Source organism: Vanellus vanellus (genome assembly GCF_965231255.1).
Source record: "Vanellus vanellus genome assembly, chromosome: 11".
Lineage (NCBI taxonomy): Eukaryota > Metazoa > Chordata > Aves > Charadriiformes > Charadriidae > Vanellus > Vanellus vanellus.
In genome coordinates, this window is record NC_138916.1 from 4917729 (window position 1) to 4936432 (window position 18704).

At 41.5% G+C, this 18704-nt stretch overlaps 1 protein-coding gene across 1 annotated transcript; it reads right to left on the reverse strand.

The window, feature by feature from the left end:
* Nucleotides 1-3672: 3672 nt before the first annotated feature.
* On the reverse strand, nt 3673-17102 carry CRABP1 (cellular retinoic acid binding protein 1; the record flags this gene model as incomplete). Its single annotated transcript, XM_082488835.1, has 4 exons — nt 3673-3723; nt 13504-13617; nt 16344-16522; nt 17033-17102. 4 exons carry the CDS (start codon nt 17100-17102, stop codon nt 3673-3675), a joined length of 414 nt encoding a protein of 137 aa, XP_082344961.1.
* Nucleotides 17103-18704: the final 1602 nt, after the last annotated feature.

Here is an 18704-nt window from a genome sequence, read left to right on the forward strand (position 1 = left end):
AAGACTTCTCACCTTCTTAGCTATCTGTACTCTGCTAGCCTTGTGTGGAGAAATACTCTCAAACATAAATAGTAGTATGTAGTAAACTCACAAGGAAGAGTTCCCTAATGCATTCACTTATATGGTGAGAAAGTTCTTCGCAACAAAGCCTGAAAGTCATTTGGTCATCACCATTGAGCACTGGCAGACCTCAGAAGCCTAGCTTCTTGGGCACAGAGACTTGCAAGACAGCAGACATGCAGTGGGTGGTTATGCATGCAGTGGTCAATCAGCTGCCATCCAGACAGACGTGAGCTACATTTGTCACCATTCTATGTGTGTAACTACTGAGTGCTTTCAGTGCCAATTAGAACACAGCAGCACGAGGGGAAGGAAGTTTCTGCTTGCTCACTGGTACACATAACTGTGAGCCAGGCTCTGTCCCTGGCTCCACTGCTTGTTCCATCACAGGCCTGATTAAAAGACCTAGTGATGCAGAGAGCATCTCTTTGATTTGAATTTGGAAGGCAATATCCATAAAATCTCTGGGGCCCTTTTCAGATATCCACATGCTATCAAGTAATCAACAAACCATTTATGTAACACTTAGGTGCTCCATTGTCCTGGCACCTTTGTCTATAAAAATCCCTCCTTCCTACGTGCAGAGAGTGGCTGCCTGAAGCTTTCAGGATCCCATTCTGCGAAGCAGTTGTATAACACTCAGACATTGTGAGACTAAGGTTTTGTGGATGCCAGCTACAGTAACTCTACTCTGCTTCCATCACCTCACCTGGCAGGGGTGAATTCATGATTTTTTACACAAAAAGTGGATAAAATTATCTCTGTTGGCTACCCTGGCATTGTTCAACTTCCATGTTCCCAAAAGAGCTTAATCTCAGCCAAAAAAAAAAAAAGGCAAGAGACAACTGCAAGGCTTTTGGCCAGTACAATAATTCCAAATCCTTGTGTGCCTAGATTTGAAGAGCTTTTAAATCCAGGAAGACTCACAAAATGCAATTTGGCCTTTGCACTGTTTCAACAATGAGCTATAAAACTAACACCCTGGACCAATTCTAGTCTCTGTTCATATGAATATACCCATGCATCAGTAACTCTAACGTAACTCCATGGAAGTCAATCAAGTGGTGAAGCTTCCACACTGAAATTACTAAAGAAAGGAACTTCTGTCAAGCCAGACTGCAAATGAAGCTTAAGGGAACAGTTTCAATCCTGGAAGAAGAAAGTTCCCAGCTATGCAGGGTAGCTCATATCTCAAGAGCCTGTTTTTAATCATAACCTCTACAATTCAGTTACACAGCTCATGCTTTACTACTTGGATAGTAGTTGCCAACTGGATGGAAACCTGACTTGGTATTTTCCAGTTGATGGGAAAGCTTTCTGAAGGATATTTGCTTGAGCAGCACAACAGCTTAGCATGAGCCTTCCTAGAAATGAAACATAGAAATCACTGCTTCCACAAATGCACTCACTCGCTGTAGACAATGGGAGGTTCATACTGATACTGCAAACCATGCATCAGGCAGAAAAGGTAATTGCTAAGAGCAGCATTTTTCTGGAATGGCAAAACAGCTCTGCTGTCTACTGGCTTTGGCTCTACTACTTGCCTCATCAGCTTGTACCGGCCGTTACATCCACCTTCTGGGGGGTGGAGACAAAGCACTCTTCAGTGTTGGTGGGCTCCTGTTGCTGTAGGGATATGGCATGTGCCAGCACATCCTGCAACACAGTACTATTTACTTCTCAGCCTTGATGTGGCAAGACAGTTTTGTCTGCATCACTGAGAAGATTTGAGTTAGCTCAGCCTGGCACTTTTTGAGGAGTCCCTTTGGCACAGTTGATTGCACAAACAGGTCCAGATACTCCTGAAATTGAATTTGTTTGGAAAAAACCACCCAGCTATTTTCATTTGAATCTTAAAAGAAGATAGAAAATAAAGATAGATCACTGTCATTCCCCCTCATGGTTTCATTCTTATTGGGGGGTAGCTTCAGCTGCATCCAAACCGCAATGAACTAATTTCAGCCCATGCTTCAATGTGAGCAAACATGCAGTGGATTTAATTGGTACCAACTGAACCAAGGTCTTGGAAACAGGGTTTGGCTTAAGGTTAGACCGTGGAAGGAAAAGAACCCCCTTTTCAACTGCAATATTGTATCTTGAGTGCTGGTGGCAGAGAAAGAAAGTGTGACCTGTCAGAGCAGAGGAGACAGAAAACATCACGTTTCTCTCCTGTTGTGCTTCTGCAGCTCACACTGTGATGTATAGAACAGGTGGCTGATTTCTCCATAGCAATTTGACAATCCTCTCAAAGGGGATACCTCTGTATAGTTATGTGAGTGATGAAGAACAAAGTAATATTTTTTCCATGGATGTCCCAAGATAATAAAGATTTGGACCTATTTTCCCATTCTGAATATTAAGCACAGTCCAGTGAACAGGGCATATACTCGATTGGGTGACATGAAGCAGATAAATTATTCTTGCAAAGCTGAAAGTTGATCAGATAAGCTTGGGTGTTGCACTGAAATAAGTAGTGGTCCTAGTCTCAATCTCCAGACATTTCCAAGGCTGAAGAACAGAAGAGTTTCTGGCTCATTAGAGGAATGTCTGTTCAGCTTGAATCTAATACTTGATAGTGCTGTGGCCAGAACTCTGAGCCAGAATAAATACATAAAATTTGGTGTTTCTTTCATTCTTGAACTATGGCCCTGGGTTGTGAAATAGTTGTTCAAAGAATGAAATATTGAGTGACCATAAGTGCGAGCTGTAAACTGAGGGGGAGTACAGCCATCAGAAGTTCTTTCTGTTGCAGGTGAGAAGGTAGGAGGAAAGCAGCTTTCCTCAGCTTTATCTTTTTATGGCCCAAACAAGTAAAGTATGCCAGATTCTCCTGGCTCTCTGATCAGCCCTGAGGTGCCTGGGTGTGATGACAATAAGTATTAGTCATGATCATAATGTTATTTGTCCTGTAGATACAGCTGGGTTTTGTACTTGGATAATGAGTGTCTCAACAGGAAAAGTTTGGGCATTCTTCAGAGACGCAGCAGGAAAGAGGGTAAAGATCTCTCCTTGTCTTGTCTGGTTCTGCTGAATCACAGTCCCAGCAATCCCAGGATACAGGAATCGTTCCTCAACAACTCTCACAAGGAGACGGGACAGAAAGAAGGAAAGAAGCAGAGCTCTGGGTTGAAGAGGGCAGCCTGCAGCTCCGCAAATGGCATTGCAATTCACTTGCTCTCCTGCGCTTTGTGTTGCCCTAGGAGGTGTTCCCTGACAGCATAGTGCAAACCAACAGCAGCGAAACTCCACACTGACTTCAACAGAGGGTAAAAAGTGTTTCAGTCCTGACCAAAGCACTGCTGGGTTTTCTATTAAAAACACCCCAAAACAGCTGTGAGTTATGCCCAATAAGTTTAATAATTGATGAAACCATAGCAAGTGACAACTACAAAATACAAAGCAGACACGAAAAATGATGGCATAAAACTGGGAAGGAATAGTGTCTGCGATGAAAAATGAAAGCAAAGTACACTTAACAGAGGATATGGGTTCAGATATAACACACACGGTCACATACAACACCGCATTAGTAACAGCACACACAGATACTCATTATAATGAGGATTTTCACAGTTCTCCACTTCATCCCAGATGACAAGTAAATTGATGTTTTTACTCTCTTACATAAATTCTTGTGCACACAACATCATCAGCACCAAAGGTCTGGAAAAGAAATAAAAATCAATCAGAAGAGATGGAACCAGCAAACATTTAACACCGTTTTTTAATGTTATTTTTACTGTAGTAGCTAGTTTTACAGCAGAAATACATTTTCCTATGCCTTTTGACAGATGAGAGTAAAAAAAGGAGTCATTTTGGAAGAGGAATGCAATGTAGGTAACCTTTTTTCCAAGGCATGATGAATTTTGTCAGAATGATAAATGATGCAGAAATTCCCCTTTTCTGTAGTTTCTTGGCATGCATTTATAAATAAACATAAGAAAAGAAAGAGAATTTGGAATGTACTGTTGTTATATTTAGAAACAGTTGCAGCACTTTGAACTGGAAATGCTGAGGGTGGAATTCGGATGGCATGTTCAAAAGGTATTCTTTGATATTTGCAGGTATAAATCAGAGTAGTTCAAATGAAGACAGTGGAGCAATGCTGAAGACCAGAAGAATGTATACCTATAGCCTGTAAACATAATGCTGCTGCAAGATATTGACACACCATGCTGGGGTACCAAAACCCTCTCTCCCAAGCTGTAATGTAGGCAGCGTAAATCACAACCTTCTTTCAGGATACTGTGACCTTAACCAGTGAATTCGTTAACTATGATAGGGGTCTGAAATGGGGGTGCATAATGGAGAAAAAAGTAGTGGAGATAAAACTCATTTCACATGACTATACACCTATGAGATCTCACAAATTTTTGATCACCACACATCTGGAAGTCACTGACTTAACTACAGACTATGTCCCATTACCATCCCATTTCGTATACAAGATTCAGTACCTCAGAGTACCTTAATTTTCCAGATACTTAGAGTTGGTATTATATGACGTTATACCATTGACTGAAACAGAGTTTTAGATATGAATCTGCAAGCCTGAGTTTTTTAAATCGCTCTGTAGTTCTGCCCTTAAAAGGCAATTCAACCACAGCAATATTGCAGTAGATATTGTCAGGACATTTAGGCAGGACAGCGATTGTGGCATCTGTCTGAGAAAGCCACCTAAACACCAAAGTGTTTGTATGAAATTTCAGGTCTGGCAGGCTAAAATCTAAGCAAGCAATTAAACATGAAGGACATAATGGGTTCAAGAGTGAGGAAGTAACTGCCTGCAAAAAACTTCATGTTCAGCTACACTGACAGATAGTTTTGAGCTCACTACTAACAAGTTGTGAGGTGAGATGTTGAGTTGTAATAACTGCCAAGGTCTCACTGAAAAAAAAACCTGAGACCTACCCCAGTGTGTTTTGAAAATTCAGCTGGACTTTATTTGTATTAATGCTTTCTATGCCTGTTTTGGCCAACACCTCTTTGAAAGGATTTGGCTTTAAAACTGACTCTGGCTTATATTTTGTTCACTTTCTTGAGGAGAAAAAATCTGTTAGTATTTTGGAGATATAGGCTTTGTTTTTATGCATACAAAGAGCTTATCATATCAATCTTCATATACATTTTTAGCTTATACATGAAAATGTCTGAAAATTAATGTTAGAGGATGCAGATAGTTCTCCATTGCCCACAGCACCAGCTGCAAATACCCTTACTACGGCTTCCTTCAACATTTCCAAAATTATACACTAAGGCAAAATTATTTCGGCAGGAGCTTTGCCAGAGAAAGCAAGTCAGAGTCAAGACCATCCAGGGCTTGAGGTTGTCTGTGGAGACTGGAAGGTCACTCTGACAGGGATTGTCTTTTTATGGTACATTCAGGCATTGCTAAGCACAGTAAAGTTTGGGTCCCCCACCGCTATTTCAACACAAATCATAAATAATAGTAAAACAGTCTTTGTGTAGTGTTCTTCAAGAGCTGGCACAGCCCCAGTCTGACAGTTGGAGCTGCACAGCTATGCAGCCACATCTTGTGATGTGAGTGGGTGCCATATCAGCCAGTTCTAATGAGAAAGGCTGCAGCAGCAGTTTGCCAAAAGTCTTGTAACCTCCCTAGTAAATTTATGTCTATGAAATTAAGAGACAAACTCCTTCCCCTAAAGCTGTGCAACAGCAGTTATTCTCACAACAGGACAGCAGTTGTATTGAGAGGGAACACTGCAGGGAAGAGTAGATTGAAATAGATGTGATCCATACTGCAAGTCTGTCCTAGAGTGCCACTCTAGGTCTGAGTGTTTGAAATTCTAGTGTCCACTTCTGAGACTGCATTCCGGGGCAGAGCTTGCTCCTAAGAGATCAGTGGAGTTTGATTGGCAGCTTCTTTGCAAGACCCACAGGAGGGTGTGTGAAAAAAAAGATAAAAATCTGTGGAGGAAGAAAAAAGACATAGCAACTTTCTGGGAAAGCTCAGTAGTAGGAGTGCATCCAGAATGCATTGCAGAGGCACCAAGTCCACTGTATGTTGTGACCACTCACAGTCACAACTTGACACACTTGTGACAAAGCTCAATGTCTGTTTGTTTTGTACTTCCAACACCCAGCTCCAGCTGGACTTCTGGACTCTTGAAAATCTCAGGCAAAGGACTGCATTCAAAGTGCTCTGTCAGGATAAAAATTAAGTGCAGAAAACATGGACATACCTGGGGAACCCAAATACCTACCAGTCTTAGTTGCTATACACAACTCACCAGTCTCACAGTCTGGAAAACCACTATAATTTAAGACAATCATATCTTTAAATCTAGACTGTAAAGAGATAAAATTCACGCAAAGCCCAATTACAATTACTCTGGAGTACCACGTAGCCACTGAGCACTTCTCAAACAACCAGGCATCCTTTCCTTGAAGACCCAGCTTAGGTTATGTGGCCTCTGACCTGTTTCAGGAATTAGCTGCATTTTTTAGCACTTAAGATTTTATACCTTATACCCATTCAGATGATTAGTGACCTAATTCCATACTGAAGCACATAAATAAATGGCTTTGATTGCCATGGTTATGTACATGGTTTAAATGTGGATTTATGTAGAAGGTGTTTCCCTATCTTATTGTAACTTACTCACATTGTTGATAAAACTCCACTAAATGTTGCTAAACAAAGCAAAGAGAAACTTGTTCAAACTTGCTGCATTCCTTTTCCTGTGGTTACTCACAGAAATGTCTAATGTACAGCTGGGCCCAAGCTCAGGGGAAGGTCCAAATCAGAAGGCTGCTACTCCTCTATCCTTCACACTTAAATCCTTGTATTCAGGGGTAGGATGAAGCAGTTTAGTGCCTATGGTTCTAATTCTAGATTGGAAAGAAGTGATAGTTCCTGTCAGAACAAGCAGACTTAGAAGATTTCCAGGACCCAAAGGAGGAGAACGTCCTAATGAAAAAAAAGAGAGCGAGCAATCCTGCCTATTTGGTGTTGAAGTTTCAAAAGAGCAACTAAAAAAAAGTGCAACACTCCCAAACTGCAATGCAAATCCAAGGAGAAGATGCAGCATTTTCAAACACCACATTCTCACCAGCTTGCAAAGGTCCCACTTATCTTACAACATGCTACAAGGCAAGGCTTCTACCTAAGTCTAAAATAGGATTTTAAATGTCCAATGACTGCAAATTACTGAATTGTTTTCTTCACTTAGCTTGTCATAATCTGTGGCTAAGAGTCCAAAAGCACACTGCAAGCAAAGCCCTGCACAGGGGGATAATCCAATAAATTGACCTCTTTCAGTTCACTCAAAATCTGATGACCACTGACATCGTTAGAGATTAAAAGAGAATTACAGGGCAGTAATATATTACTGTATGAGTAAATCTGCTTTTTGAAGGCCTTCTTTATAAACATTTGATCAAGAGCCTTTGTGATAAGTGCCTTGTGATAAGCACACAGGATAATTAGGGAGACTGTCATTGAAACAATCACCTGGGAAAGATCACTTGTGACAGTGTATGCAAAAATCCCCTGTTATCTGCTCATGACTGACCAACCTGCAGAGGCAACTTGCAAAAGGAGGCAAACAAATGCAGAAGAGAAAATATTACTTAAATGAATCCTCAGAAAAGGCTTTGTCCACATGCAAACTTCCACGTTATCCAGAATAAACATATAAATCTTCACAATAAAGGCACATTGTATATTTCTTCTCTCCTCCTGACTCTCATAACATTTTATGAAAGAGGATGATGCTCATGGGACCATAGTCACAGAAGGTGCAGCCCTCACTTTCAAACTTGGATATTAATAGCAAATCACCCAATATACATCCTCACTTTCTGCAGGATATCAATCAACAAGACCATGCAAAATCAGGTCGTCTATCAAGGTATCTAAATGTTGGTATTTGTGTTTGAGAACTGCTATATTATACAGTTTCCTCAGAGACATACAGCAAATGAATGACAGAGCTAAGAACATGAGACAATGGTATCTCCCAGTAGTAGTCCTGAAAACCAGCACACAGCAAACATCTAAACTACAACTGATATTTTAAGAGGCTATATACAGGATCAGATGCATCCAAGATGCAGATGGTTTTGGCTTCTTTCTCTGCTTATGTGTTTGGGATGTGACACAGACCAGGCTGTACTAGTGAGCAGCAGTTCCAGATCCCTAAGGCCCCTGGTAAATCTGCTCATGGTAAACAGTAAATTAAAGTGTTAGGTCCATGCAACACATATGTATGCATTATTACAGGCTTCTGAACTTTTATCAAGGCTGCTTTAATGAGGTCAGCAGCAAAACCCCCCACTGACCTCAGTATGAGTAGACCCTCCTTTTGATAACTGATTTTATTTAAGATTAAGATCTTAAATAAGATCACTCTCCAAAAACTATAGAAAAGTTAAACACTTAAGTAGTTTAACATTGTTTGATACATCACAAATCTCAGCATTTGGCTGCACAGTATCTTTCCAAATCTGCACTGACCCTTCTTACCAAGGATATTTAATTTTAGAAGCCAGCAGTATCATTTAAAAAATGTTCACTCACTCATCTAGGCTCCACAGTTCACCAGTTTTAATCAACAATGGCATGATTTTCCTGGGGAGGGAATGTAGAATAGAAACCATGCTTGAACCCCCCCTAATGTTCTGATCTTTGACCCTTGCTATAATTGATTCTGAGAACCCCTGTGTGATACATGAACTGTGTAAAATGTGGTCTGAGGCTGTTTTTAAAGCCCCTCTTCAGTAATCATCCACTTTAAAATCTTAAACTAAAATATATAGAGGCATGAGCAGCTAGGAAAGCAACAATGCAGATAAAGTTTGAATAGAAATGTTTCTGATTTGAATAGCTAACATTTGGAAGCAGCATCCTTTAACTTTGTAAGAGCAGACCTTTTGTTCTTCTGACTTACACAAGTGATTAATAGCTCATTAATGTCCCTGACAAAAACACACCGCGACAGCTTTCTATAAAAGAAAAGGGAAGAAAAAGCATATTAGAATAGACTTAATCCCAGATCTTACTTTTCAGACTAATCTAAAGATACAGTCAAGACAAACAAATGTGGACTTTGATGGGGATCTGTCCTTTTCAGCCTCCCTTGCTTGCATATTCCATGTAATTTTTATTATCTGCATTGTTCAGTACTTCTAAAAATGCAGCACTGAAATCCCACTAAGTGCATCGGATGAGATTAGAATAAACAGCACTGATGAAAGTAGTTGCAATGTTCTAACACATTCACAGCACCTTTTTTATAAAGCAGAGCTTAATCCTTCTTCCCTTATTCAGCTGAAAGGACTCTTTTTCTAACAAGACTTTAGACCTACATCTGCCATTGTATGAGTCAAATATTATTTATGCTACTAATAAGAATAATCTCATTCTCCATGCTGCAAGGACGTAAGGAGAACTAAAGCCAAACTTAACCAGTACCTGAAGGTAAAGAAAACCTTTGCTAACTAAATAGTTTGTTCCCAGCATCTGTGTACCAGAGGACATGATATGACATGGAAGACCATCATATTGCTCCAAGGGAATATCTTTGAAGAACATAAGGAATTCTTCTGCCAGAATGCAAGAAAGATTGATAATTATACAGTAATATGGTTTCTATTTTAGCTCTGTGGTAGTCATGACAATTCAAAACTGATTTTTTTTTATTATATGTGATAATAAATGCATTTTATTTAACATGCTGTGTTGGGGAGAAAAATATATCCTTCCACTAGGAAAATGTCATAATCTAATGGATCCCCTAAGCAATGCAGCATATTAGATCAAAATTATGTGGCAAAGCTCCAACATATATGCAGCCAGTATTAGCAGAGTAAAACTCATTCCTTACCCCCTGCCTGTTGCCCCAAGCCTTTTTTCCATTCATGCCTGTCTAACACAGTTTAGATTCCTCCTTGCACCCTTTTTTCCAAATGGGGTATGAGTTTTCTTGATTTCTTCTGCAAATGTATGTAATAGCTAAGAGGGAGACACAAGACTTCTTGAAAGATTTCTTTGGATAAAGAAACAGGAGCAGAGGCTGTGAGAATAAATATCAGCCTTACAGAGTTCCTGAACTGCTACATCACAGGCTCTGCCCCATAAAAGACAGCTTCCCAGCTGCAGACACCTAGAATTTCACAAGAATGTGGTTTCCTTCTGCTTATTTAAGGAACTCTGCCAGAATGGAAATGGGGAAAGCTTACCAAAGCACATCAGAAAGAGTAAAGGAGCAAAAAATATTTCTTAGGTGGAGGTTTGAAATGTGTGAAGATGGGAATTGTTAAATGTTTGAAGTGATATGGGCAGCAAAACTGGATAAGAATGAGTTTCGGGTCCTAAAGAACCCTAACAAAGCTGGGAGGATGGAAGAAGAAAGGAAGGAAAAGACAAAGATCCCTTCTTCTCACCATGATCTTTGTTTTGAAGAAGTAAGATGTGAGTGAGGGTTTGCAGACTCAGATCCAAGGAAAAATTCCAAGCATAAGATAAAATAATCAAAGTTGAATCTTTCTTCACTGGAGTGATGAAGAACCCAAACACCGTTGAGAGGCAAGAGATCAAAAGGGATCACAGGGTCTTCTCGCTAAGAGCTCCCATTCCTACTTTGTTCCCTGTTATAATTGAGGAACACAGCTCAACCAGTCCCTTCAGGTAGTTTGGCTTTTAAAGCCCAAATAATGGTCTGGAGGGAATGTTCTGGGGTTCTAAAATTAGGGGCCACAGACAAAAAAATGTAGCTTCCCTTACCCTCTTCTGTCTTCCTCCAAACATTAGAACCCTTTGCTGTCTGCATCTCAGAAGGGTTAATTTTGTCCATCTTAACTTCTCCAAAGGACCAGAGACCTCACACTCACCACCATTACTCTTAGAAACATGTCATTGGTGAGCTTTAGGTTGTCAGAAGATTTTGAACATGTTGACCCATGTATTTAAAAGATTTGTACATTCAGTCCTATCAAATATCATGAGGGGCTTGAAAATCTTTGTCCTGAGGACCAAGTAATGCCCTAATATTTAATAAAGCAAAAGAGGCCATTATGCTCCAGAAGAGAGGTAGAAGAATGGAACTGCATATCACAGTAAATAGTAAAAGACAGAGAGAATGATCTGGATCACTTGGAAGCAAACACTGTTTTCATAATAGCCATGCTAAAATCATACATTGCAACCAAGGAACATAGTCCTGACTTGCAGGAGAGGAAAAAGGGATCAATCTGCGGAATCAGAAACCAGGAAAATTACTTGGGATCATGATCAGATGAGCATGGGTTCCCAACAAAGAGCTAACAAAGTCTTTGCATATAAATCAGGATAATTTCAGGTAAGAGTAGGGAGATGAAGTCACCACTACATCAGGTGCCAGTGTGTTTGCTAGCAAAACAGAGTGTACAGTTCTGGTGTTCATAGTTTAGAAAGGAAATTGATACATTGGATGGGATTACAAAAGCACTGAAAGAATGATTCAAGGAAAGCTTGCTTTATATTGAAGGGCTCAAGGTCTTCCAATGGTTTAGCTTAACAATGAGAAGGTTCTTCCAAGAGGTGGCTTGATCAGTGTTATTAAGAGAAGTATTTGCAATAACAAACTTTAGGCATATTATTTAGGGGTTTTTATACACAGTATGTAATGACTGGAAGTTGACTCTAGACATACACAGATTAGAAAAAATGTGTGTATTTTAATGGCAAGGAAATTAACCAGTAAAACAACTTACCGGAAGTTGTGATTGAGTTCCTGTAAATGGAAATATTTTACTAGGAAGGAAGTTGTTCTAATTTATATCCTAATTTGAAAAAATAATTAATTCAGAAAAGCTCAACAGACTGTATTATACAAGAAAGAAGGTTAGATGGCTTTATCATCTTTGAATCGCTCTGGTTTCTTAACCAACCTCATTCTTCTTTCCCAGCTGGGTAAGTTCACATTTTTGATTGCAGGAGGCAATTGCATTATGACTGGCTTTCTTGCTTTGCAGTTTCTTGCAGAAACAGTTCACTTTGTTTAACAGCTGCCTCACTAGTTTGTTGCTTAAATAATAAACTACGGAAATGTATTGGTAGGAAGCTGGAAAAATTATAGTTGAGAATATATTTTGTCCACTGCACTATATATAAAGATATGAAGCAGAGATCAAAGTACTTTGCCTCCTAAAGTTTTTTGATACTATAAAGAATTGCAGTGGTTGAGTCAAAAGAAGTTATCCAGAATTGGAGTATTCATTCAATAGAAACCAGCGTGATTTCACTAACAGCATACACCTCCTCATAAGGGGTAGGTGAACAGTTCCAAGATGTCTGGAATAATATTAACACCTTAAAGGCTTTTTGTTTATACTTGGTTAGGTTTGGGTCCTGGTTTTATTTCAGATGCAATCTTAAAAACAGAGCTCCAACTGCTTTAGAGAAACATTGGGGAGGCTGTTTGTTTTTTGAAGTGCAGAGGTTTAGTTAGTGTGATAGTTTGAAATAAAACCTCCCTGCTTTGATGTTTTCTTACCCGTCACTCCAGCAGCATGTCTTCCATGCCCAAACTGATGAGGCGTAACAGTCCAACCAACTATTTATCCAGAATTCACTAGTAAGAATATGTGCAATAAAATGATCCTGAACTCAAGCTGAACTGTGCTGCTTGTAATTCAGAGAAACTGTGTCTTTATCCAGTTCTGGATATTGTTTCAGTGAAGAGAACTCAATTCTAACAGAAATAAGTACAATATAAATAAATAAACTGCACATGATTCACGGCGTAAATGGCGAGGCAGTTGCAGAGATGCTGCTTAGAATTCCTACAGTAACCCTGCTGCCATACAGTAGGTCACACAGGAGTGGGGGGATGTTGGCTGACAGCAAATGTGCAAATCGATGTATTTCTGAGAAACTCATGAAGGCAATTCTGAACTGGATTCAGAGATGATCAAGGAATTGGGGAAGGTGGCAGAGGTGGGGAGGAATTATGTTCTTCATAGACAGAATGAGATTAGAGCATGCTAACAACATGCCACATCTTTCCTGATTATGTATAAGAAGCAACATATTATGCCCGTGCCTAAAAAAGAAGGTTCCACAGAAAGAAGGTCAAATGCCTTCATCTCTCTTCCACCAGAGAAAATCTGCAATAAATCAAGTGAATTCTTTGATGGCGGTGTGAATTTACACAGTAGAAGTGGCCCACTTGTGATTATTCTACCAGTAAAAGTATGGCAAAAGTTATAGCAATAAAATGAAACTAAGAACCTGCATATATCTTCATTTGTTTTTTGCTTTTTTTTTTTTTTTTAAATTAAAAAGAAAGAAAGAAAGTGATGTATGAATTGTATTGTAGAGGATTATGAAAATGGTAGTTTTCCAGAAGGGTTTAAGTAAGGAAAAATAGTAAGTCATACTACATGGTAACAGAAAACTGTTAATATGGTGCGTATATTGGGTGGGTTCAAGTTTCTTACCAAAATCAGCTCATCATTAGCTAATTCTCGAGTCCAGTATGTTTTGGGGCCATCTCCCTCAATAAGAGTTTGTTTGCAATATATCTTGTTTTCATTCTCCCAAGTGGCCAAACTCTGCAGGCAAGAAAACCATTAGGAATAACATTAATTATATTCCCCAGCAGCATGAGGCAGAGAGACAACAATGAGCAGCAGTGAGAATAATTGCTGCAGTAAAGGAGCAACACATAGATAAAGGCAAAGGGAAAAAGACATCAGTGGAAAGTGGTGAAATCAAAATTATATTAACAAGAAAGTAATTGTAAATGTGCCTTTTCAATGTAAATTCACATTTGTGTCTAAATTAAAAAGCCACCCAATTTTCATAAAATGCTTGATGTTGAAAAGTATAATTTACAAACCTGTGATAATGTAGTGTCTACATTCCCAAGCATCTTTGTACACATGTGGTTTGATCTGACTTGTTATTTATCACTACAGAGTGCCCTTAGTGTAAAAGCATAAAGAATCATATGTATCATTTTGTGGTCATAAATAATGCAGTATTTGTCCCTTACAACCTTTCATGCTATATGGCACTGTGCCAAGTTAACAGTAGATTAAACGCTTATTGTGCCAACAAACTAGAATAAATCACAACTAAATTAAAGAAACTTTGTTAGAACTCTAGTGTTTGCAATATTACTTTTTTAAGGTTGTGGGTCTGGAGATTGAAATACCCTTGGGCATTTTTCAAAGCATTTCAATAATGACTATGAAACCACTGAAAAATGAAATAAAATAAAAAAAAATATAGGATTTTGTTTAGCTTTCACAAACAGGCAAGCCTTGACTCTGTTGCTTTCATTCTAGCGCTGAACTATTATTCTACATTGCAATGAAACAGCTGTGGAGAAGGATGCCCTGTAATGAATGTGCAAGTAATCGCTTTATAACTAGCACATGGGAGACATTCATTAGTCTGTGATTATATACATATACGTGTGTGTGTGCATATGTAAGCATAAATTCAAGTTAACACTTCCCAGACTTTCCAAGGGAAAAAAACTTTACTTTGATTTAAAATTAGCTGTTTACTTTATAAATATTATTTCAAAACAATAGTTTTTTTAAGCCAACAAGCCATTTCAAATGGCAGTTATAGAAGCTCTGCCTTGCAGTTCAACTACATATGAGTCGCTCTTTGTCTGTATGAACAATGGACCAAGTTAGTTGGCAGAAGAAAACCCTCCACCTCATAAAGTGTATCAAAATCTATTACCAGTCAGCAATTTTGCCAGATATTGCAAATTACATTCTGAAGTATTACTTTATTATCTGTCAGTTTCTGCTCTGTGGCCACATCTTGGTTATATACACACAGCAGTACAACTTATTCCTGAGAGTGGACTATAAATAATTTCACAACACATGGAAAAAATTTACTACTTCACAAAACACATTTCTTTCAGATTTTTTCAACTTTCATAGCTTACAGCCATAATTATTGTTTTTCCATCTGCAGCAATAAATCCTTCTCTAGAAAGCGGGTCACATTTATTGCATATGCATTATGCATGAAGACATTAAAATACTACTTTTGCCGAATAAGATAAATTAACAAAGCAAGCAACATTTCCTGAGCAAACTGTTAAATATGCGATAACTCATCCTTGAGATCAAGTGAATGTTCTAAATGTTCACTGACTCCCAGAATCTGCCTCCCTTTTTCATAAATTTAAATTCACAGCAATTGCACTGGGGATAGGAATTTCTGCATTTTTAGTGATGCAAATTGTCTCAGAAGCTGCCCCAAGAATTAGCAGAGATCGTATTTTGGAAAGTGGATTATTTCACCAACATAGGCTACTTTTAAAACTGGATTGTCATTTGGGACTGCATTCTGATACTCCTTATTCATACTTCTTTTATAAGTGTTTTATATATACTTCTCTTATAAGTGTGAGAGTAAAGTGCTCGAGGAAAGGATAATTAAGCCATGCCTTTGACAACTTTTTTTTCAAAAGATAGCTGCGATCACATCCCAGTTCTCCAATACCCTGGATCCTATGTATCTACACCAGAGAAGCTGGTCTTAGATGCTGCCGACTTAAAGCCCCCTCCACAGCTATAGAAGTGGTTACAAAGGTAGACGAGCAGGGGCTCACACACAGAATCAAGACCCAAACACTCCAGTGAACGCCCTCTAATGCACTTCTGCTCAAGGAGATGGTGTAATTATGGCTGGTATAACACTAGCTGAAAGTCTGTCTTACGCTGTTAAAGACTTATCTGACCAGCAAACTGGAGATGTGCACTTGTGAGGGAATGAAAGAGAATTTTAGCCCCAAACTACCAACAGGCTGCGGTCCTGCTTGTGAACTCAGCTGATTCAGTTTAGGACAAAAGTTATGTCAGGTTTGTGCACTAAATCCTGACTCTTGAGGTCTCTCTTGCTCCACCGTTCCCTGTGTTCTCATCGGGGACAGAGGTTGGGGTGAGCTTTCACTACAGCTGAGGTCTCCAGGGGAGAAGGAAGCAAAAAGAGCTAGACAAAACCCTGCCAGCCAAGGAAACGTCAAGCAGGTATTTGAACTCTGCCTTTGGGACCTGCCATGCTCTGTTACCTTCAGATTTCAGTTTTACCCTGCAAGAGGGAGAATGTCAGACGAGGAACAAGAGGAACAGCAATGACCAAGAACCCCCAAAGAGTTTTTCTGGGAAGAAGAGGGTGGAGGGGCAGCACTGCCACTGTCTGAGGACACCAGCAGCAGATGGGTTTGTCCCATCTAAAAAGAACTTAGTAACACACACACACAAACACACACACACACACACACACGCCCCAGCTCTCCTCCTACCCTGCACTTTCGTCCATCCACCGTCTCCTCCTCAAAGCTCTCCCCGATTTTGAAGTTGATCTCAGTGGTGCGGACAGTGGTGGAAGTTTTGATGTAGAACTGGTCCCCGTCCTGGCGGATCTCCACGTGGGGTTTGGAGGCGGCAGCCACCGCCACCTTCCTGAGCATGGCATTGACACCTGGGCGAAGCGGGGAGGAAGCAGGGCTTGAAGTCGCCAGCCGTACCCGGGACTGAGCTCGCCCAGCACCACGCGGATCGAGGAGCCCGCAGCGGCGGCGCGGCCCCGGGGCACGGCGCATAGCCCTCCGGTGGGGTTCCGCAGAACCCGCCGCGGCAGGGAGCTGCGGCTCTCCGGCAGGCTCTGGACAGACGGCAAAGGCGGGGTCTTGCAAGGATCCCCGGGGCTGAGCGTGGCAGGAGCCGCCGGGCCAGCGGCAGCCGGGATCCCCGTGGCAGGACCACCGGCGTTCGCAGGTGAAGCTCTGACCGTGCCGTGCCTGCCGTCGCCCCTCCCCGGCAGGGCTCACAGCTCTCCCCCGCGCGAAGCTCTCCCGGGTGCCTGGCCCCTGAGGCACCGGGCACCGGAGCGCGGCTCCGGCTGTAGCCTCCCCGTGTCGCCCCCCCCCCCCCCCCTTCCCCGCGGGACACAGCCCCGGGCTGCCCGCTGCCCGGCTGCCCCGCGCCTCACCCAGCGCCTTGAGGAGCTCGTCGAAATTCTCGCTGCTCCTCATCTTCCAAGTGCCGGCGAAGTTGGGCATGGCTGGGCGGGCGCTGTGGACGGCGGCGGGGACTAGGCGCTGCTGCTCTCTCTCCGGCTCCGGCACCTTGTGAGCGGGGCGGGCCGCGGCGGCGGCGGCGGGGAGAGCGGGTCACACCCCCCTGCCCCCCCACCCCTTCCCCAGGGCCAGCACCACGCCGCCAGACAGCCGTCCCCCCTCCCAGCCACGGCTCCACCATCCATCCATCCATCCATCCATCCATCCATCCATCCATCCATCACTCCCTGCCTCACAGCCTGCCAGCTGCCCCCTGGGGCTTCCCGGGAAGGAGAGCCTAATTGTCACTTGTCCCACAGCTAGGGTGGACATTGAGGACTTGAGGAAAGGCCCTAGAGGCAGGCAGGGAAGGGATAGAGCAATCCAAATAAGAGCAGCCTCTCTGGGATCACTCTGGGTTGATCCCTACCGCGGCAGGGCCAAGGCACAGTAATACATGACACCCTCGCCCCCCCAGCTCCCTGCGCACAGGTTTCCCAGCCTGGTGGGCTCCACACCAACCAACCTGCCCTCAGCACTGCCAACCTTGACAACCACCAGGCCAAAGATGCACCAAGATGCACAGCCCTTCCGAGGGCAGGAGACTGTTGTAAGGAAGCTGTCACTGCCCCCTGATCCAAAGCTTCCTCTCTGAGAAGGGCGAAGGACAAAGACATATACAATGTCTATACCATTCCCCAGGCACAGCCACGCACTTCCGCATTGCTCTGTGGTGCTTTTGGGAGTTGGAGGATATAGCTGCAGAACTGGAAGATATTCCTACTGCATCAGAAGGAGCAGTGCCCGTGGTGGTCACAAGCTTTTATGAAGAAGCTCACGGAGTTATTCCACGCTTATTTAAATTAACACCAGCATGCTAAAGATTTGAGCGCTGCTCTGTGCCTCTCAGACTTTCCATGACCATTTCCATCGTCTTTGCCTTGAATCCCTCAGTTTCAGGTCAAAGATGCTAGACTAAAGTTCCTTATTGCAGCTGATTTATCCACATGATTAAGGGGAACAGAATTTGACGGGTTAAGGCATATGGAGTTTTTCTGCTGCTGTTGTGCATAAGGAAATACTCAAAACATTCAGAGGTCTGTGATTTCCCACTCAGAACAGAGCCAGATGTATTTTAATTATAGGAAAACCTTTGCTGAGCCAGCTTCATGGTACATTCACAACCATTCTTCACTTGTTAGACTCACTCTCTAAAATGAACAAGTCGGTTACTTAAGGTATGTATAAAATGTGTTCACTCCTGGAAAATGTACAGGTCTGGGAGTTACCTTAGCCATATGTTAGGCAGGATTCTCCAGTTTCTATATGCTGAAATTTGCTCTCCTTTTCTTATCGCAGGAAGAATTTTACCTGAGTAAGAACCATAGAGCAGAACCAAATATTTGTCTGTTAATAGTCACTCTTTTTCTACTGATTTTTTTCCCCCTTGTCTTTTCAGAAGGACACCCTGGAGACCTGGCATAGTTCTTTAACTGAAATATTTTGATGGAAAATGTGCTTTTTTTTTTTCCAGGAAATGAATATTTCAGTGAAGAATATCTGTTTTCAATAACAGGGTTTCTCTAAAAAAAATCCCCAAATCCA